This window comes from Hypanus sabinus, chromosome X1, assembly GCF_030144855.1.
Source record: "Hypanus sabinus isolate sHypSab1 chromosome X1, sHypSab1.hap1, whole genome shotgun sequence".
NCBI lineage: Eukaryota > Metazoa > Chordata > Chondrichthyes > Myliobatiformes > Dasyatidae > Hypanus > Hypanus sabinus.
Genome location: NC_082738.1, coordinates 9,607,369 through 9,630,051, shown reverse-complemented (window position 1 = coordinate 9,630,051; position 22,683 = coordinate 9,607,369). Strand labels below are relative to the sequence as shown.

Sequence of the window (22,683 nt, the reverse complement as noted above, 5' to 3'; positions counted from 1 at the left end):
TGGCAGTCAAGAAGGCCTCCAAAAACTGTGTTCTAAAATTTCCCTTGATATGTAATCAATCTATTACACTTAGGGCAGGGAGTCTGCAAGTATCTTTTGCATATACCTGCTTTCTCCTCTCTCAACTCTTATTTTTCAGCTGCCAGAAATTCAATTTATTTTTCATCTGCCAAATGCCTTACTCACACAGATAGATCAGTAATTTCACTGCTTGTAGGTGATATCCATGGGAAGTGTTCTTATGCTGCTATGAGGTCTTCACTCTCTTGCCGGAGATCTACAACTTACTTATCAAAACCAGTAAATGCTGTTGGAATTCAACGAACTGAAATTGCAGAACCCTACTATCTCACACCACAGATAAGCTTTCAGCTGCTATCAAATCTGTTGGAAAATAGTATGCAAAATTAATTGGCGTAGAGGGGAAAAAATTTCAAGACCTTAATAACAAAACATATCACCTATATACTTTTGCAGAATGCCAAGCCATAGCTCACACCTTGGACTTGAGACGTTGGTTATCATTTTCCCACAAGTGTTATTTTCAAGAAACCACTTTGAATTTGTGCAAGTAGTTACTGCAGACTCACACTCATGGCTGCAGCATTTTGGTCACAGATCTTCCTGGTGCATGGGAAAGTTCTGCACAGACTGCAAACATCAAAGCTCCATTACTAGCATGTGCAAGAGTCAGGATTATTATTGATTTAAAAATGCAACTAGGGGTGCCAATTTGTTTTGAGTGGCTGTAAAAAAAAAATACAAGTTCACTACATTGGTACCAGAGAAGCATCTGTGGCTTTTGACCATTGCTGTCACACACTACACAAATAAATTAGTGGTTAAACGTAGTGTACATGCTCATTAGCAAACATTGCTACTCCATCTACATAATTGGAGGGCTACTATATTAGTCTATCAGACAAATTATACTAGACCTTGACTTGTCCCAACAGTTGACATTAGAGCTAAATGACCTCCACACCCGATAGACATCCAGCAAAGAAAGGACAGCAAGTGGACAACAACAAAGAAAGGACAACTCCAAGCTCCAAATGCAGATAGCTTACTGGCTTTCATTTTAAGAGCTTTTAAAATGCCACTGATAGTTAGATTCATTTTAAAACTAATTATAATGGATTTGTAATTTAAAACAAATATTAAAAACAAGTAACAAAAATTAACAATTCATTAAAACTAGAGTAGTAATTAAAACATTACATAAAGTGAAGTAAGTAAAATAGAATGTCATCTGCAAGCACCAAAGAATCAGCAGATGCTGGAAATCCAGAGTAATGCACAATGTGCTTGAGTAAATCAGCAAATCCAGCAGCATCTATGGAGAATAAACTGTCAACGTTTCGGACTAAGGCCCTTTATTAGTACTGGAAGGCAAAGGGGAAGAAGCCAGAATAAGGAGGAGGGGTGAATGGTAGGAGTACAAGCTAGCAAGTGAGAGTGAATGTGGGTGGGATGACGGGGGTGAAATTAAGTCAGGAGCTGGGAGGTAATAGGTGGAAGAGGCGAAGGGCTGAAGGAGGAATCTGATAGGGCAGTGGACCATGGAAGAAAGGGAAGGAAGTCAGTTGTTTTGTTGATGTCACCACTCTTGCTGAGAGACACCTCTCTGCCCCTTTATTAGGGAGAGAGAGAGAGAGAGCCTGTGGTATGTCGAATTGTCAGGTGAGTGATTAGTTTTTGTTGGACTGCAGGTCATGGTATTTCTTGGGGGCATTGCTATTGCTTGCTTGGTGGGTGGAGAGCGCTGATGCTTTTTGCTGAAGTAAGTGGGGGAGAGGAAGGGTCGTTGTCTTGCTGCTGCTTGTGCGTGGGAGGGGGCCTATTGGGGTTCTAACGTTTTTACTGTCACGCTTTGTTTGGGCCACTCTTCTGTTTTTGTGGGTGTCTGCGAAGAAAAAGAATTTCAGGTTGTATATTGTATACATTCTCTGACATGACATAGAACTATTGAACTATTGAGAGGCACCAGACGGTAATGGGCAGGTGAGGTCAAGAGAAGGGGAGAGAGGGTAACCAGAGGGGAATGGAAAAAGAAAAAAAGGTTCAAAGTAAGTTCAAAGTAAACTTATTAATAAAGTACATACAATTCACAATGTACAACCCTGAGATTCATTGTCTTACAGGCATTCTCAGTAAGTACAAAGAAACACAATTAGTCAATGAAGAACTGGACACAAACAAAAATGGCTAAACAACCAATGTGCAAAGACAACAACTAAGTGCAAATAGAAAAAAAGAACTTTCTAAGTAATAAGAAAGAAAAAGGAGGGGAGAAGTTACCGGAGGATCGAGAAATCTATATTCATGGCATCAGGTTGGAGGCTACCCAGACAATGAGGTATGCCATTGGGCTCAATGACAAATCTGATAACAGAGCAGAAATTCAAGACATGCTGAGTTGCAAATAACTGAGAGCTAATGGTTACTTTTGGAAACTCTCACTTTCAGTCAGAACTATTTGGACCTGTGAATACGAAACCTACAGGACAGAAAGAAAAATGTAGAAGGGAAGCAATGGAGGCTAGAAAATATACTTCAAACATCAGAGTGGTCACTTCATTTCAGTGTTCCAAGAATAATGAATATCCACTACCAGCCATGTAAAGAGCAAGCTCATATTCTATTCCATTCAAATTAATGATGACAATCTGACATAAAAGTCTGTGCCATAAAAGAATGAATTGCTCATTATTTTGATAACACTATGAATGTCTGAGGACTTTTGCACATATACATTTCAGCTACATTGCAATTCAATATCAAAAGACAGATATAACCAATTCGCCTTGTTTTATATATAATTGAAATCCAAACATCCAAAATGTAACCTTTCTACAAAGGCTTGTGAAATTTCAATGTGACCTTGCACTTCGCTCTTTATGAGTTTGCAAGGTGAAATATAGAGCAGTGCTCTGTGCTGCAAACTGTATTTACTGCCATAATCAGAACATTTACATTATACACAAAATGCTGGTGGAACACAGCAGGTCAGGCAGCATCTATAAGGAGAAGCACTGTCGATGCTTCGGGCCGAGATCCTTCATCAGGACTAACCAAAAGGAAAGATAGTAAGAGATTTGAAAGTAGTGGGGGGAGGGGGAAATGTGAAATGATAGGAGTAGACCGGAGAGGGTGGGATGAAGCTAAGAGCTGGAAAGGTGATTGGCGAAAGTGATACCGAGCTGGAGAAGAGAAAGGATCATGGGATGGGAGGCCTCGGGAGAAAGAAAGGAGGGGGGGTGAAGCACCAGAGGGAGATGGAGAACAGGCAAACAACTAAATATGTCAGGGATGGGGTAAGAAGGGGAGGAGGGGCATTAACAGAAGTTAGAGAAGTCAATGTTCATGCCATCAGGTTGGAGGCTATCCAGCCGGTATATAAGGTATTGTTCCTTCAACCTGAGTTTGGATTCATTTTGACAGTGGAGGATGCCATGGATAGACATATCAGAATGAGAATGGGACGTGGAATTAAATGTGTGGCCACTCGGAGATCCTGCTTTCTCTGGCAGACCGAGCGTAGGTGTTCAGCGAAACGGTCTCCCAGTCTGCATCGGGTCTCACCAATATATAAAAGGCCACACCGGGAGCACCGGACGCAGTATACCACACCAGCCGACTCACAGGTGAAGTGTCGCCTCACCTGGAAGGACTGTCTGGGGCCCTGAATGGTGGTGAGGGAGGAAGTGTAAGGGCAGGTGTAGCACTTGTTCCGCTTACAAGGATAAGTGCCAGGAGGGAGATCGGTGGGAAGGGATGGGGGGGGGGGGGGGGCAGGACGACTGGACAAGGGAGTCACGTAGGGAGCGATCTCTGTGGAAAGCAGAAGGGCGGGAGGGAAAGATGTGCTTGGTAGTGGGAATACTTTACAGGTGGCAGAAGTTACGGAGAATTATACGTTGGACCTGGAGGCTGGTGGGGTGGTAGGTGAGGACAAGGGGAACCCTATCCCGAGTGAGGTGGCAGATGGATAGGGTGAGGGCAGATGTGCGGGAAATGGGAGAGATGCGTTTGAGAGCAGAGTTGATGGTGGAAGAAGGGAAGCCCCTTTGTTTAAAAAAGGAAGACATCTCGACTGCATTGGCACTGCCTCCTGCACGCATGCTGAGCTCGTGGACTTCATTAACTTTGCCTCCAACTTTCACCCTGCCCTCAAATTTACCTGGTCCATTTCTGACACAGCCCCCCCTCCCTTTCTTGATCTTTCTGTCTTCATCTCTGGAAACGGCTTATCTACTAATATCTACTATAAGCCTACAGACTCTCACAGCTACCTGGACTATTCCTCTTCCCACCCCGTCTTTTGCAAAAAGGCTATCCCCTTCTCACAATTCCTCTGTCTCCGCCGCATCTGCTCTTAGGATGAGGCTTTTCTTTCCAGGAGGAAGGAGCTACCACATTGTCAAATTTTTCCTATCAATTTGAACTGCTACATCAAAACCATGATGTTGTGGATATGTGATATAAAACCACTTATTACATGAACTTATTTTTTCAGGCTCTACAGGTGAGTTTCAGATTACCACTTCCAATAATTCTTAAAGCATCTGCAAGTTCTTTTGCAATTAAAAGTATCATAAATTGCAGCAGGATCTTGATGGACTGAGCAGATGGGCTGAAGAAAGGCAAATGTATTGTAATTCAGATAAATACAGTATGTTAATTTGGATTTTTACACTGAATAGAAGAGCCCTGGGTAGTTTTGTAGAACAGAGGGAACAAGATCTGCCAAAACCCAACATTAATCAGGCACTCGAGAGATTGAGTGCTGCCATTACCAAACAAGAAAGAGTCCACCCCAAAACATTTCAAATCATAATTGGAGACTTTAATCAGGCTTGTTTGAAGAAATCTTTACCCACTATCAGCATATAGCCTGTAGTACTAAGAGTCCCAACACACTAGAGCACTGCTATGCTAAGTTAAGGAATGCCTACCATTCCATGCCTAGACCACGTTTTGAGAAATCTGATCACTTGGCTGTCTTTCTCCTACCTACATACAGTGTCTAAAGAGCAAGACTCCAGATACAAGGATAACAAAGAGGTGGTTGTGGGAGGTAGAGGAGCGGCTACGGAATTGCTTCGAGATGATGGACTGGGCCTCATCAGTGTTCAAAGCCTCATTGGAAGATCTGAATGAATACACCGTGGTTGTCACAGACTTTACTTTCCCCAACCAGAACCCCTAGATGAACCATGAGATCTGCAATCTGCTAAGGGCTAGATCAGTGGCATTCAGGTCTGGCAACCAAGTAAGATACAAGACATCCAAGTATGATCTCTGGAAAGCCATCTCATGGGGTGAAGTGGTAATTCCAGGCCAAATATGAATCACAGAAGGATGCTCAAGAGCTGTGGCAGGGCTTGACTATTATTAACTCTTGCTAAGTGAAACTACATGACATAGGTGACAACAAAGCTTCTCTCCCAGATGAGCTCAATGCCTTTTATGTTAACTTTGACTATCAAAACATGGAACAACCTTCATGAACTCCCACAGCCCCCAATGACCCTGTCATTTTAGTCTCTGAGCTCTGAGGTTGACATGGGAGCATCCTTCAGCAAAGTAAACCCACAGAAAGCTCCTGGCACAGATGGAGTACTTAAGTAGGCCGACCACTACAAACTTGTGCTAATCAACCGGCTGGTGTGTTCACCAATATCTTTAACCTCTGGCTTTCACAGTCGGAGGTACCCACACCACCAGGTTCAGGAACAGTTATTACACCTCAACACCCAGGCTCTTGAAGAACTAGAGCAGATAACTTCACTTGTTCCATCACTGAACTGTTCCCACAACATATGGACTCACTATCTCATGTTCTTGATATTAATTGCATATTTATTTAGCATTATTTCTTTTTTTCTCTTTTGTATTTGCACAGTCTTTTGCATACTGTTTGCTTGTCCATCTTGTTTGATGCTTTCATTGGTTCTATTATGTTTCTTGAATTTTCTGTGGATGCCCTCTAGAAAACAAATCTCAGGGTTGTATACAGTAACATATATGTACTATGATAATCAATTTACTTTGAACTTTGATGAACAAGTGCATAGTTCCGTTAAAGTGGAAATATAGGTAGATAGGGCAGTGCTGAAAGCTTTTGGTATGCTGACTTTCATCTGTCAGGGATTGAATATAGAAGTTAGGAGAAGTCATGTTGTGATTGCACAAGATGTTAGTGAATGCACACTGAGTATTATGTTCAGTTTTGGTCACCCTTTTATAGGAAGGATAGGATCGAAGGAGTGCAATGAAGATTTGCAAGGATGTTGCTCAGACTCAAGGGACTGAGTCATAGGGAGAGGTAAATAGTCTCAGCCTTGAAGCATAGGAGTGGTAAACTCATACAGGTATATAAAATCATGAGAGCCACAGTTTGGGTGGACAGTCTTTATTTCAGCAACGGGGAATCAAAAACTAGAGGACGTAAATCTAAAGTGAGAGGTGAGAACCTGATGGGCAGCTTGTTTTTTTAAACACAGTGGGTGGCAGATATATGGAACCAATTGTCAAAGGAAGTAGTTCACATGGGTACTGTAGAAACATTAAGTAAGTGAGCAGGCATATAAATGACAAGAGGGATACGCGCCAAGTGCTGGAGAATGAGATTAGCTTCAATATAACGTTGGTCACCATGGGCATGCACGGTCCAAGGGACCTTATTCCATGCTGTACAATTCTATGACTCGAATATTTGAGATGTGGACATTCTTCAATGCCAGCAATTTTAACCAATTCCACATTATCCTGAGAAACTGTGTCACCTTTTGGGTCTTGGCATTGTCATTTGTAAATAATGAAATTATATTCCCATTTCAGTCAGAAGTTCTCCAGTGTTTATCAACTTTGTCATGTGAAACTTTAAATATCTATCTTTTCTCTTAAGATCGCAGAAGGATTTACTGGTTTGCCATTCCTTCAATCTAAACAGAACCTTATGACTCATTTTGATAAAATACAGATTAATTTCTCTGCTAACAAAACTTAACGGCGATGAAAGAAAATAATAATTAAAAATCCCCAACTGACCGAGAGAGGTATACAAAAAGTGAGTCAGGAAGGTAGCTTAAGTTGGAAAATTGGTCTGAAGGGCATAAATCATTTTAGCATAACGTATACTCACATTGAACTTTCATGTTGATTTGGCATACTACACAACTCCATAGCAAGCTTCATGTTAGAGGCTTACAACTTGTGTTTTCTTAACCATTTAAAAAATTTCTGCTTATTTAATTTGGAACATTTTAACATTTTTGCCTTGGTTTTTACCCATTTGTCAATATTTTTGATTGACAGTTAGTTATTTTTACAAGTTGGCCCATGCATTAGTAAGCTTGAATGCACCAAGGTTTGTTACCATGCATGTAGCTCTCTGGCAAGGCAGCTTTCACTTCAAGCGATTAACTCAATCTCACCTTTAGGTCCCTAGACTAAACAAATAATAGGCATCCATTAGTCTCCAGAGACCATGGATTTGCACCTTGGAAAATTTCCAGGGTGCATGCCTGGGCAGGGTTGTATGGGAGACCGGCAGTTGCCCATGCTGCAAGTCTCCCCTCTCCATGCCACCAATGTTGTCCAAGAGAAGGGAAAGGGTCAATACAGCTTGGCACCGGTGTCGTCGCAGAGCAATGTGTGGTTAAATGCTTTGCTCAAGGATACAACACACTGCCTTAGCTGAGGCTCGAACTAGCAACCTTCAGATCACTAGACCAATGCCTTAACCACTTAGCCACGTGCCAACACACTAAACAAATAATAAACATGTCTTATGGAACAAAATAAGTCAAAATAGGAAATAACCAATTATAACAAAATAGCTTCAGTTTATGAACCTTGGGGTCAAAGGGTATCACAGGGGGGCAGCTGGTGGAGCTGCAGCCTCACAGTTACAGCATCTGAGGCTCAATCCTGACCTCCAGTGTTGTCTGTGTGGAGTTTGCACGCTTTCTCTGTGACCACATTGGTTTCATCTGGGTTCTCCAATTTTCGTCCACATCCCAAAGATATGCAAAATTGTAAGTTAATTGGCCACTGTAAGTTGCTCCTACTGTGTGGGTGAGCAATAGAATCTGAAGTGTGTTCAGGAGAATGTAGAGAGAATAAAATATATCATTAATGTAAGATTAGTGAAAAATGGGTGGCAGGTGGCCAGCACAGACTTGGTAGGCTGAAGGGTCTGTTTCCCTACAATACCCCACTACTTTTTAAACTACCTAAAAAAGAATTAAAATAGATTTTTCTGGCCAAAATCAGACTAAAGCATTAGTGTAACTCATTAGCTCAAGCTTCTGATTCCCCAACACACTACAACTGAAGTGTAAGGCCATCTTGTAGGAGATAGTCTCCACCTATTTCAATTCTATATTGGTGAAACACATTTTCTCTAGTAGTCTGAGACCTCAACCTATATCAAATCACCAGGTTAACAATAACATTTGATAAGTTAACATAATATAAATGCAGTAGCATTATTTATTGCTTTTCTCTTTGATACAGAATTATCAATATTTTTATTTGCTACTAATTTAAAAATAGACCAAAATTCTTTTATTAAATATATTGAACTAACTAGTAATTTAAAACAAAACTTCTGAAGTTATATACTTACACTTCAAAATTCTATATCTTCCTATTCTTTTGATTAAAACCTTATGCAGATGAGTAACTCTAATTACATTCCAAAGCTTGCAATTATGAAGTGATTTAATAGAAAAATACTTCAGTTCATTATTTCTGTTCATCTCTTCAGACTGAAATTCCTGAGGCTTAGATGAAGGAGCAGGAGGGAGAATGTTCTTGTGCACTAGTGAAAAAGTTCACAATTTTTTAAAGTCTAAATTGACAATTGTTAGGTTAACTAAGAATGTTGTGTGAATTTAATGCCTTCAAAATAGAAGGGAAGTGGGAAAAACTGGATCTTTTTCTTGAAACAAACATGTTTCTTCCAAAAGTCAACAATTGACTATCATAATTAACAAGGTAGCCTGTTGTGCCCCTGGTGTAACCCCATAAGCTATTCATTCATAAATCCAAGAATGCTTTATGCAGGTTTGGGAAAGTGTCTACAAAATTACTCTACTCATTGAACAAACAGTAAAAAGAAAACTGTGTCACAATGCAGACAATTTTACTAATGGTCAGTCTCTGGTTAGAATTCGTGGCTTCTTTTATCTCAAAAGAATGTACAATCATCTTCATTCGCTTTGAGTTTGTTGCACAACTTATACTGACCTGGTAATGAAACCAACTGCAAGATCTTATTTAAAAAAAGAAACAACAGAACAGTTTGAGAGATGTGCAGTATTTTACTAACAGCTGCTTTTATTTTATTTCCAACTGGTTTTCATCTCCTAACGTTTGTGCTGTCTTGGCATTTTGTTTTGTTAAACATGAGTTATATTAAGACATAACGCTTTCCACTCCATGGAAATAAACAAGAAAGACTAAGCTATAAGGCATAGAAAACAAGAAGCAGACTAATAATTCCAAGAAGAGTTGACCTGGCCAAAATGAGTTCAGAAAGAAAAAAACAGGCTTAAGTGTATGGCTATGCAATGAAGAAATAGATACCAGACTTATTTAGTAATTTCCCATGTACAGATGGTACAATGCATTCCTCTTAAAGTTCCTTGACTCAAATGATTTACCAGTTCAACTTTTGGAACAAAAATCCCAAGGTTACTGCATAATTTTCTGCTCTAAGTTGCCAAGATGAAATTATTACTTTACTGCGAAGAAAAAAAAACTTATCAGGAAAAGATGGACCATTTAACATCTCATTTCTTTTGGCACAAAAAAAGGCTAGAAACTCAAACACTGAATATGGAATAGTCTGGCACCATTTTTAAGGAAGCCAAGGTGCACATTGTGAAGAAATTACTTCATGTTTCCAACAGTAATTAAACTTTCTGGTTCATTTCAAGATATCATCATTGTAATGCTTTCTTTTCATTTTTAAAGAGCATTTAAGTAGACCAATGAGATTATCCTCAAAAGTTGTTCTACCACATCTAACTCCCCACTAAATTCACAAGCCCCAGATGTGATTCAACTCCCCATTCTTCCAGTGGTAATCTGCCTTTCCCAGTGCTCCCTGTTCAGTTGATAGGCTTCACTATCTTTAATTTTAAAAGGGTGGGTTGCACCTAAACAGGAAGGGGGCCAGCATCCTTACAGGGAGGGTTTAAACTAATCTGGCAAAGAGGTGGGAAGCACACACAGTAAACAGTGTGGCAGCCAAGAAGTAAAATGTAGGGGATAAATCAAACTGCCTGATCAGACTAAGGCGGGTTAGACGGCATGGGAGGGCATGCAGACTCAACTACATTCACTTTTATGAAGGACCCTATGCACCCCTCATACAATCTCTTCTCCCTCCTGCCATCTGGGAAAAGGCTCTGAAGCATTCGGGCTCTCACGACCAAACTATGTAACAGTTTCTTCCCCCAAGCTATCAGACTCCTGAATACCTGAAGCCTGGACTGACACCTTGCCCTACTGTCCTGTTTATTATTTATTGCAATGCCTGCACTGTTTTTAAGCACTTTATGCAGTCCAGTATAGGTCTGTAGTCTAGTGTAGCTTTCTGTGTTTTTTTTTAAATTACGTAGTTCAGTCTAGTTTTTTGTACTGTGTCATGTAACACCATGGTCCTGAAAAACATTGTCTAATTTTTACTGTGTACTGTACCAGCAGTTATGGTCGAAATGACAATAAAAGTTGACTTGACTTTAATGTAAAGATAAATTAGATGAGTAAGTGTATGGATCAGCACTTGGAATCGTGATGTCACTGTAATTGCAGAAGTATGGCTGAGGGAAGGGAAGGCAGGACACAGGCTGCTGAATGTTCTAAGGTACCTCAGACATTACAGAGAACCATAGCTTTCTCCCACAGTTCAAAGATGTACTGGCTAGTAGGTTAATTGGTCTTTGTAAATTGTCCTGTGATTAGGCCAGTGTTAAAACGGGTGAGTTGCTGGCGGCGTGGTGGGTGGGGGGAGGAATTGTGTCAGTGATTTAGTGATTAGGAAAAACATAATGGCACTATTTACAGAGGATGTCCTCGAGGGAATGATCAATGAAATCATATGGGTAGAATTTAGTGAGAAGTGAGGGGCAATCACTTTGCTGCCATTAGAGTAATAGGGTTAAAGTAGTGAGGAATTTGAATTATCCCAATATTGACTTGGATTGCTTAGTGCAAAAGAACTTAGGTAAGGTGGAATTTGTCAATTGTGCCTTAAAGATTATTTTTGAGATAATATGTAGATAGCCTTACTAGGTTGGACCTGTATTTGGCCTGAGGAAATGAAACTAGGCAGGTAGTGGAAATGTTGGTGGGGGAACACTTTGGGAACAGTGACCATAATTCTGTAAGATTCAAGGCAGTTATGTAAAGGGATAAGATTGAACCCTCAAGTGAAGATCTTGAAATGAGGGAAAGCTGATTTCAATAGACTATGAGGCGCTGGCAAATGTAGAGCAAATGCTTGCAGGTAAAACAAGCGGGAGTTTCTTAACAGAGTACTAGATGATAATGGTGAAAGGCAAATATGGCAAGGTGAGGAAACCTTGGACAACAAAGGATAATGAAAGGATGATTGGGGCAAAATGACAAGTGTAGGCAATTGCAGTTGAACGAGTTTTGAGAAATACAGACATGTAGGAGTGGACTTAAGAAAGAAACTAGATAGGTAAAAAGGGTAATATAATACTTGTGGCATGTAAGATTAAAGAGAATCCAAAGGGAGCGAGGCAAAGTCTGGGTTCTCTTAGGGACCAAACAGGTAACCTGTGTGTGGAGCCAGGCGATGTGAGCCAAGGAGAAAGAGATGAAAGATAGGGAGTTCAAGAAGGGGAACAATAATGATCTTGAACAGGTCAGTATTAAGAAAGAAGAGGTGTTAGTTGGCATGAGGTGCATTAGGGTTAATAAATGCCCAGGGTCAGATCAGATATATCCCAAGTTGCTACAGGAAATAAGGGGGACTACAGCTGGGGCCTGGACAAATATTTCAACATCTTTGTTAACCACAGGTGAAGTTCCAGAAGTCTAGAGAATAATTAATATTGTTTCTTTAAGACAAACAGCAGAGATAAGCCATGTAATTAAAATTTGGTGACTGTTACATCGTGGTATGGGAATTATTATTGAAAATCCTATGAGATAGGATTTATATGTATTTGGAAACGCTGGGGGCTTAATCAGGGATAGTCAACATTGTTTTATATGGGGGACATCCTATCTCACTAATTAACTGAGTTTAGTAAGGAGATAAAGAAGGTTGATGAGGGGCAGGCCAGTAGACATTATCTATGTGGACTTTAGTATGGCATGCAGCAAGGGCCTGCAATGGTAGGCTGGTCTAGAAGGTTAAGACACATGGGAACAAAGGCAAGCAAGCTAATTGGATCCAAAACTGGCTTGGTAATATGAGGCAGTGGATAGTGGTGGGCAGATGCTTTACCGATCAGAAGTCTGTGACCAGTGGTACACCACAGGAATAGGTGCTGGGACCCTTGTTTATTGTGATACATATTAACAACATAGGAGGTATGTTTAGCAAGTCTGCCAATGACAAAAAAAATCAGTGATGATGTGGATAGCAAGGAAGGTTGCCTGAGGGTACAGTGTGTTAGAGATCAGATGGAAAGTTGAGCAGAACTTTGGCAAATGAAATTTGATTCTGGCAAATGTGAGATGATGTATTTTGGAAGACAAAGTAAGAGCAGGATGTATATAGTAAATAGTAAAGTACTAAGCACTGTTGATAAACAGAGGGACCTTGGGGTTCAGTACCATAATTCCCTAAAAATATTAACACAGATAGGGTGGTGAAGTATACATACGTTCACAGGTTGGGGCATAGCATATAGAAGTTGAGATGTAATATTACAAGTTTACAAAACACTCGTTACTGTATTTGGAGACTGTGTTTCCACTGGAGAGAATGCAGAGGAGATTCACCTGTATGTTGCATGGACTGGGTAAAGATTGCAAAAGCTCAGTTTATTTTCCCTGGAGTGAAGAAATCTAAGGTGTGACATGATAGAGGCATATAAAGTTATGGGAATCATAGTGTTATGTAGCACTAAAACAGGCCCTTCGAACAGCCTTGTATAACTAAGCTTTTTTAGCCCATCTAAACTAATCCCATTTACCTGTAGTAGGTCCATATTCTTCTATACCCTGCCTTTTTAAGTGTCTGTCTAAATACCTCTTAAATGTAATGATTGTATCTGATTCTACCACCACCTCTGGCACCAAGCTCCAGACACAATAACATAGCAGTTAGCGCTATAACAGCTTGAGGGTGTTCTGGAATTTGGAGTTCAATTTCAGTGCCATTTTGTAAGCAGTTTCTGTACATCCTCCCTATGGAATGCATAGGTTTTCTAAGCACCATTACACTGCACACAATACTCCCAAGTGCAGCCTTGGAAAGTTACAATATTACAATCAGCTGAGTACTTTTACTATTATCTGTTTTTATCTCCCAATTCCAGCAACTACAGTACTTTACCAGTCAGCAAATTAAAACAGACAGAAACATAAAGGGGATAGAGTACCTCCCACTTATATTTCAAGAAATTATTTGTAGTTAGAGCCTCAAAATGGGCAAGGAGTTGACTGGCTGTAATCACTTCAACTCAACCAAAAATTTTCAGGAGTTGGTGGGCCTCTTGCATGTGCACAGATAAACAAGTGGACATTCACACACATAGTAAGTTCACCATCCAGCAATAACAGAAGCTAGATTGGACAATTAGATATTCCTGCTATCTTGAAAGATTGCCAATATAGAGACAGCAATTAGCTACTATATCAGCCTTATGGTAATTTGCTGCCAGCTGGTAAGGTACTCAGTATCCAAGACACCTCTCCTTCATGTGCTACATTAGAGCAACTCTGAGATCTGTAATCATGGATATGTCCTGAAATTAACTACTGTATCATTTGATCTGCTGCATCGGGCTCCTTCCCCTCAGAACTTCCACTGCAAGGTTCCCTCCAGATGTGGCAGATTTTTGCTGAATCATCGAGAAACAACTTCAAACATTTACATTATAACCCTACATTTGACCAATTGACAGGATAGACTATTTTTTTTAAAACATATTTCTGATTAACTCTAACCCACTTCTAAATAGATCAGTACACATCAGGTCTCCAAATGGTCAAGAATTTTCTATCAATAGGAGAAAAAGCAGACAAACCTTCAAGCATAATTATTTTCTTTAATGATGCATGGATAGCCGAGTGGCACCACTGCTGCCTCACAGCTCCAAAATCCAATGTTCAACCATGGTTTTGGTGACCTGTGTGGGTAACACCTAGAAAAGTCCTGGTGAAAGGTTTTAGCCTGAAATGTCAACTGTTTACTCTTTTCCATAGATGCTGCCTGGCGTGCTGAGATCCTCCAGCATTTTGTGTGTGTTACTTTGATTTCCGGCGTCTGCAGATTTTCTCATATTTGTGAATCTACTGAAGGAACTCAGCAAGCCAAGCAGCATGTGGGAGGAAAGAAATTGTCAACATTTCCAGTCAAAACCTTCCATCAAGACTGAGAGTGGAGAGGGAGATGGTCAGGATAGAGAGGAGAAAGTGGGTGGCAAGAAAGGACTCTGAGGTAATTGATGAACTGAGGAAGGGTGCAAGATGACAGGCAAGTTGTGCCAGTTAGGGGAGATGAGAGAGGCTGGAGTTGGAAGACTGTGGCAGGTGAATGATAGATGGAGGCAGACAGTGAGAAGAAAAAGGGAAACAAATAGTTGGAGCAAGGTGGGGGAGGAGTATTGTGAAGATTGGAGATGGCTGCTGGAGGGACATAATCAGGAACACAAAGCACTACCACAGCTGGATTCACATCAATAAAGTAAGTAAAACAGATTAGTAAGTAAATAAAGGAAGTGAAAATGGGAACCATTAGAGAAGAAGGGATGGAGGGACCCTGTGTATGAAGTAAGTAGATGGATCCATGAGGAGAAAGGGGACAAAACTGGGTTGTAGACTACCCAGGCACAATACAAAGTATTACTTGTCTGGTTTGTGCTGGGCTTCATCCTAGCAGCAGGGTGAACAAGCTAATGTGAGAATGGGAAGGGGAGTTGGAATGGTCAGCAACTCAGAGCTCAGGATAGCCACTGCAGATTAAACCACAAGTTTCTGCGAAATAGTCGCCGATGAAGAAGAGGCCACATAGGGATCAACAAATGCAGTTTGATAAAGTTGGAGATGCATATGTACCTGCATCTCATTAAGTCCCCAAATGATAGTGAAAGAGGAGGTGCAAGGACAAGTGCTAACCTCTCCTACTACAAAGGTAGGTGTAAGGGAGGAATGAGAATGGAGGGATGACAATGGAACAAAGTTTTCCAATTTTAGGTTTAACCACCCCGCCCTTTCCTCTCTCTCTCCATGCCATACATGGGGATCCTTCTGATCCTCTGGTCCTCGCATTTTTTGTAGTCCGTTCCCACACTCCACCCAGTCTGGTTTTCTTAACTCACTTCACACAGACTCCCAACACCTCACCCCCAATCTGGTTCCAACTGTCGTTCACCTCTAATGTTTCCCATTCTCATCTGCTTTACTGATATGAATCCAGCTTTGGTAGCACTTTGTGTTCCTGCTCATCTCCCTTCTCCCTCTATTTGCTGTCTCCCATTGTCATAATTCTATCCTCCCACCTTCCTCATCTGTCATTTTTCCCTTTCTTTCTCCCTCTCTGTCTCCACTTATCATTTTGTTTTTAAACTGCTCCACCCCCCTCCGTCTGTTGGCATCTATTACTCAAGTGCCACAGTCTCCCAACTCCAGCCCCTCTCATCTCCCCTACCCCACTACCTGGCACTACTTTCCTGTCATCTTGCATCACTCCTCAGTTCACTAAATACCTCCGAGTCCTTTCTTCCCTCCCCCTTTCTCCTCTCTATACTGGTCATCTCAGTCCTAACGTAGGGTTTCACTGAAAATTTTGACAATTTCTCTCCTCCCACAGGTGGTGCTCCTGAGATCTGACAGTGGGTTGTTTGTTGCTCCAGATTCCAGTATCTGGAGTCTCTTGTGTCTCCATAAAATAAATATACATACTGTAGGTTTTCAGAATGAAACTCTCTTTCCATCCCTGGAGATGTACATAAAGAAAGGTAGTTATACTTAAGTACGTACGTTTTGGTGAAGCATGTGGACTATCAGATGCAATCTGTCTCATGCGAGATCCATGACAGCTGAGGGCGACCAGTCTTGAGATGATAGCTGTTTTCCCGAATCCAATATTCCCAATGATCACCACTCCTCTGTTCACACTGGGATTACCACACTTTAACTGCGTATCAATCTCATGGAAGAGCCAATCACGCCCAATGAACACCGAATCTGTGGTGATGCTGGGCACTTCAAACAAAAGTGGCTTCAAAGAGATGTCTGGAGGTCTGTATGGTGCAAAGCGCACTGTGGGAACAATAAAAGAGCAATTATATATTGAATTTCAATAATTCAATTAAAAATAATTAACTACAAGAACAACTGTACACCTGATAGTGCCAAAAAAGAAAACACAAAAAGGAAAAAAAAAACTGGTCACTGCTGTACATGAAACAACTGATAAGCCTTCCTGAGATTTTTATTATTTATTATTTTACTTATCTGTCCCCCGCTTGGTTCATCCTGGGAGCTTGAAGAAAAGCATTTCTGGTTTCAATTCAGTACTTTCCAATCTTCTTGACTCAACAGATGAATAACTTTGTTGAATTTTGTATCTATTGCAGCCATGGAGCAAGGGCAGTGAAGGGAATGAACAGTTAGGGTCATTTGTATGCTGCCAGTCCTGCAGGCTGTTTTACACTGGCTGGTGCAGAGCTTCTTAACAGTTGGAGTTACATTCAGCCATGCAGCCATGCAATAAATCATCAGGTTCCTGACTTTTGCCTTAGAGATAGTAGAAAGGCTTTGGAGTGTCAAGAGGCGAGTCACTCACTGCAATCTTTGTCCTACTTCTGTAACCTTGGCAATTAAATGGCTTGTCCACAAGGCATATTCTAGGAGCAGAATTAGGCCATTCAGCCCACTGTGTCTGCTCCGCCATTTGATGATGGCTTATTTATTATTTCCTGTCAAACCTATTTTCCTGTCTCCTCCATAATCTTTGATAACTTTATTAATCAAGAACCTATCAGCATTTGTTTTAAATACACACAATGACTCGGCCTCTACAGCTGTGTATCTGTGGCAATGAATTCCATAGATTCACCACTCTCTAGCAAAAGGAATTGCTTTTCATCTCTGTTCTAGAGGGACGTCTCTCTGTTCTGTGGCTGTGCCCTCTGGTCCTAGACTCTCACATTACTGGGAACATACTCTCCATGCCTGCTCGATTTAAGATTTTCAATATTTGACAGGTTTCAATAAGATTCCCTCATTCTTCTAAACTCCAGTGAGTATGGCAATAGTACTCTGCAAGGATGTTAGACCGTAAGACATAGGAGCAGAATTAGGCTATTCAGCCCATTGAGTCTGCTCCGCCATTCAATCATGGCTGTTTTATTATCCCTCTCAACCCCAATCTCCTGTCTTCTCCAATAACCTTTGTCAGGGCAACTAATCAAGAACCTATTAAACTCTGCTTTAAATATACTCAATGACTTGGCCTCCACAGCCACCCGTGGCAATGGATTCCACAGATTCATCACCCTCTAGCTAAAGAAATTCCTCCTCTTCTCTGTTCTAAATGGACGTCCCACTGTTCTGAGGCTATAGACTTCCCTACTATAGGAAACATCCTCTCCACATCCACACTATCTAGGCCTTTCAATATTCAGTAGGCTTCAATGAGATCCCCCCTCGTTCTAAACTCTAGTGAATACAGGTCCACAGCCATCAAACTCTCCTCATATATTGGCCCTTTCATTCCTGGAATCATACTCATGAACCTCCTTGGGACCCTCTCCAATGACAGCACATCTTTTAGATAAACAGCCAAAATTTGCTCAAAATACTCCACGTTGATGGTGTTTGAGTTGTGGGAGTCGGCAAGGCAGGCCAATGAATGTCAAGTGTAGGTGGCTAGGTTCTTTTTAAAGATGGTCAGTGCCTGTCACCTTTATGGAGTGACTTTCTACCTCACAGCCCATGGCTGTGTGCTGGCAAGCTCTTTCTGCAAACTGGTGGGCATTTCTTTATTTCCTAAAGAGTTGCGAATGGAATTTATATAGTGTGGTCATTAGCAAACATTACCACTTCTGAACTAATGATAAAAGGCAGGTCAATGATGAAGCAGCAGAGGATGATTGGATTAGGGACCGCCTTTGACGGCTCTGTAGTGATGTCCTGGAGCTTAGATGACTGACCTTCAACAACTACAACCATCTTCCTTCATGCAGGATATACTCAATTATTAGATTGTTTCAGGTAATAATTCTTCACTGCATTTTTAGTGTAGATTTTGCATTAATAACCCATACTTTGCTAAGTGATTTCAGAAAATGCAAAACACTTACAGCACAGAACAAGGTCATTTTATCCTTGCCGCTCTTTGCAAGAATCAACCTCCCTAAATCTTTTTATAGCCATGAAAATGCTTTCAAGTATTCAGCCAGATTTGCATTCAATACCTCAGTTAAATCTTCCTTCACTACTACCAGGCCAAGCATTCCAGACCCCGAACACTAAATGTATATAGTTTTTTTGTTCATATTATGCTTGGTCCATTTCCATGTTCTTCTGGTTCTTGATTCTTTCAATAATGGTTGCAGTTTCTCAGTCTCAACTCTATTCTAAATACTTCCTGGTTTCAAACACCTCTATTACATTCCATCTCAACCACAAGCCCAGCTTCTCTTGTCAATCTAGAATCATTCTAATAAATCTCTTCTGCACACTCTGAGGCCTTTGCATCTTTCCCAAAGAGCAGTGCTCAGAACTTGGCACAATATTCCAGTGAAGTCTTCTGGAATGTTCACAATAATTTTCTTGTTCTTGTGCCAATTTATGAAGCCCATGATTCTTTATAATTTTAACTGCTTTCTTAACTTCCACTCTCACTTTCAACAACTATAGACATATGCCCACAGATCCCCAAGTTCTCCTACACCTTCTTAAACCACGGCTTGCAATTAATACTCCCACTTCCAACCAATATGTAAAATTTGATATTCTCAGCAAAATTTTGCTCACTATTCTACAAGAAGCCTGTGTTCTCATGAAATCTATTCTATCACCTCACAGTCCATTATGGTTCCAAGATTTATGTCATCTGAGAATTCTGAAACTGTGTCACAAAATATATATTAGGAAAAGCAGTGGTCCTGATATTGACATAGATTATCCTCTGTATACTTCTCTCCAAGCCCAAATAAACCAACCTTTCAAACACTGCTCAGCTTTCTGTCACATACACTCTGGTCCCTTTTATTCAAATGTGGTGAACTACATATACCTGTCTGGACACGCCCCCTGCTGACTGCTCCTGTGGCTCCTCCCACAGACCCCTGTATAAAGGCGATTGAGGCCTGAGCCCGGCTTCTCAGTCTCCAGGATGTAGTATGGTGGTCACTCACTGCTTGTTCCTTCTTCCAGTCAATAAAAGCCGATATCTCGTCTTTACATCTCAGAGTGAGTTATTGATGGTGCATCAATTTTTTGAAGACGAGCCCTTTATGAGGATGTCATTAAACACCTTTTGCAAGTCCACACACAATACATGAACTTCTTTTCCCTGCCAGGCTTACTCTATTGTTTAATCAAAAAATCTGTATCAAGTTAACTTAATACAGTTGATCTTAAATAAACTATTGCTCACATAATTAATCCAAACTTGTTAAATTAAAAACTTTCTTCACCATTGATGTCTATCTGGCCTGTAGCTGCAGAGTTTAGCTCTCAACTGTTTATGCAATTCCTCAGTACTGAGACATCATCCCTGTGGCTTAGCAATTTTCTCTTCTACTTCCCTCAGCAATCTAGGAGATATCCAATGTGGAGCAGTGACTCATCTGCTTTAAGTACAACTGGATTTGCTTTATCAATTTTCAGTCCCTATAGTATTCCACTACATCCTTCTTTGACTGTATTTCCTTCGTAAAGATGATGAATTTAATATCTCAGCCATGCTTTCCATCAATAGACTTCTCTTTTGATCTCCGATTAGCACTCACAACCTCTTTTCTGTTTATATGGCTACAAAATAATTTGGGGTTTACATTTGCTTAAAGTATTTTTTCATGCACTGTTTACCTCTTTTTCTGTTTTCTTTACTTCTCCTCTGTAATTTCTATAATTAGCCTAACTGCGTCCACTCATTCTATTAATTAACATAAACTTCATAAACATAAATTTTTGGAAAACCTCAACCAAAAACTTCTTTCTAAAGGTTGTTTGGTCCCCAAGGAACATTTGACTGTGTCAAATGCACTGACCTGAAAATTGCTGAGCTACAGGGATATTAACAACAAAACTAAAGAATCACCTTGTAGAAACAGATTTTATCTTGCTTGAAAATAGATACAACCTAGTTGAAGTTGTTAAGTTAAAAGTTAAAATTGGTTGTACCTCTGGTAAAAGATAGATTGTACAATGTAAATGTAGTACTTGAATCAATAATTGAATTATTCAGAAAAGGAAATCTCAGATTTAACTGGATGATCAATTTCCTCTTTCACTTCAAACCTGATCAGTTTTCCAAATATTTTACTCTGATTTCAATAAGTAAAAATTTATGAATTCAAGCAGAAATCACTATGAAACTGTACACTTTGCAGTAAAACTGCTCTTTGGCCATTTTGCCCCCCTAAAAATCTGTGTTTATTGCCTTTGAAAGCAAAAAGGCTTAATACAATGGTGCACAGGTAAAGAGAGTTATGATAACCATTCCCTTTTCAATCACCTCCCAGCATTGTTGCTTGCAGAAAGGTGATTATTATCATAACTGTGAAATAAGATTCACAAAAACATGCATTTTATAAGCTTGTAGCTGCTGTATATGCTACCTCCGGTGACAAATTAAAAGTCAGTTATGAAACGATTAAAGATTACACCAAGAATTGTAACTTACGTGAGTGAGTGTGCCAAGCATGGGCATTAGTGGAAGCTAAAGCAAAAATCAGAGAAAAGCCAGAAAGTAATGCAAAATGTTAGCAAGAATGACAAGCATAAGAGCAATAACAAACAAGCACCAAACTTCAAGCATTGGATTTGAAAGAACTCTAATGTTTAGCTGGTATGCTTTCTTCAGCCTAAATGTAGCAAATGGTGCAGCCTTATCCTAGGTTTTTCAAACCAAACAAGAATGTGATGTTGTTTGCTGTACTTTGAAACATGACAAACCTCATTTTACTTCAACACTTTGTTGTGCAACTTTAATTAAAAGACTGTTGCAAACATGTGGCATGTAAAGCATTATTAAATGAGCAAGATGGATTTTCTCATAAGTCTGTATAAGCACAGATAAACAACTTCATAACTGCAGCAGGAGCTTTATGCGGCATTAACAAAATGATGTGTTCTCTACTTGCTTTACGTGCACACAAACCAAACTGATTAATATAGTTAACATTTGTTACATTAAATTATGATAAAAATTAAAAGAGAACTATGATATACTTAAATCTAAATAATTTAAGGAATTATTAATGCAACTGAAGAAGTAATAACATACACAAATTGGAAAGGCTGCTTCAGACCCTGATTTTACAACAGCTTATCTCATTCTCCAATCTTTTGAGGCCCTTTAGTCCAATCACCTGAGACTGATCCTCTCAAGACCACTGATGGAAGCTCTAATCTATACCTCCCAATCCTTATCCTAAGCTTTGATGGTCACAAGAATTCCTGTATCCACTCATATCCCAATCTCCTGATCCATAGTACCCTCAGGCCCAAATCTGGGTGAGCAAAAAAAAACCTACCCTTCTAAACATGATGGCCAACACACCCCTACCCCCAATTCCTGTTTTTATGATGACTACAATTGAATACCACAATCATAATCAGGCTTCTGATTGCTATTCCTCTCTCTTCTTTCCCTGACCCCAAATTACAGAATATCTAACACAGATTGGGTCTCTCACTGTACAGAAACTTGCAGTGGGAGGCTCACAACCAAAATTATGGTTGATCTGAAACAGTGCACTATGATTTGCAGGCCAGGCTTTTCAAATCTGCAACATTGTAATTCTCCTTTGAAAATTCCTATTACATATAGTATATCATATCATTTGACCCTTAAAGTCTGTGCAAGTTAAAAGAGAACTCTTCAGGCTACTCCCTGCTTTCCATATTTAGGTCATTTGGTTGCAGGTCACAGCTCTACCAAGAACACATAAAACTATTTTATCCTAGATATAGATTTTTATATCAACTCCTTTTATATTTAATGGTGCCACACAAGGATATTAAAATATTATTGTAGACTGACATCAAATGTCAAGATGGCATAAACTCCAGACAGTGAAAAAAATCTGAGGGAAGAGAGATACTGGAATTACATGTTTAAAAAGTAGAAGAGGAAGGAAGTGAATGGTTTTCACAGGTTAATTCAATTTACAAAATAAAATATGTTAGCAAGTCAAGTTGAAATTAACTACCAACTTCATTTGTCCTTATGGACAGTTAGAATGGGTTGGTGGGAATCTATCTACTTTAAAAGTCCGTAAG

The 22,683-nt window shown here is 40.1% G+C and overlaps 1 protein-coding gene across 3 annotated transcripts in view; it reads right to left on the bottom strand.

The window, feature by feature from the left end:
• The window catches only part of LOC132384559 (protein TANC2-like), a 764,460-nt gene that overhangs the window by 175,471 nt on the left and 566,306 nt on the right, over nt 1-22,683 (bottom strand). For 2 of the 3 annotated variants that reach the window (XM_059955744.1, XM_059955745.1), the window contains one exon: nt 16,204-16,485. In XM_059955744.1, coding sequence (XP_059811727.1) covers nt 16,204-16,485 — 282 coding nt within the window. Of the gene's footprint in view, nt 1-16,203; nt 16,486-21,082; nt 21,119-22,683 lie in introns of all 3 variants that reach the window. The other variant, XM_059955743.1, reaches the window with a different exon arrangement.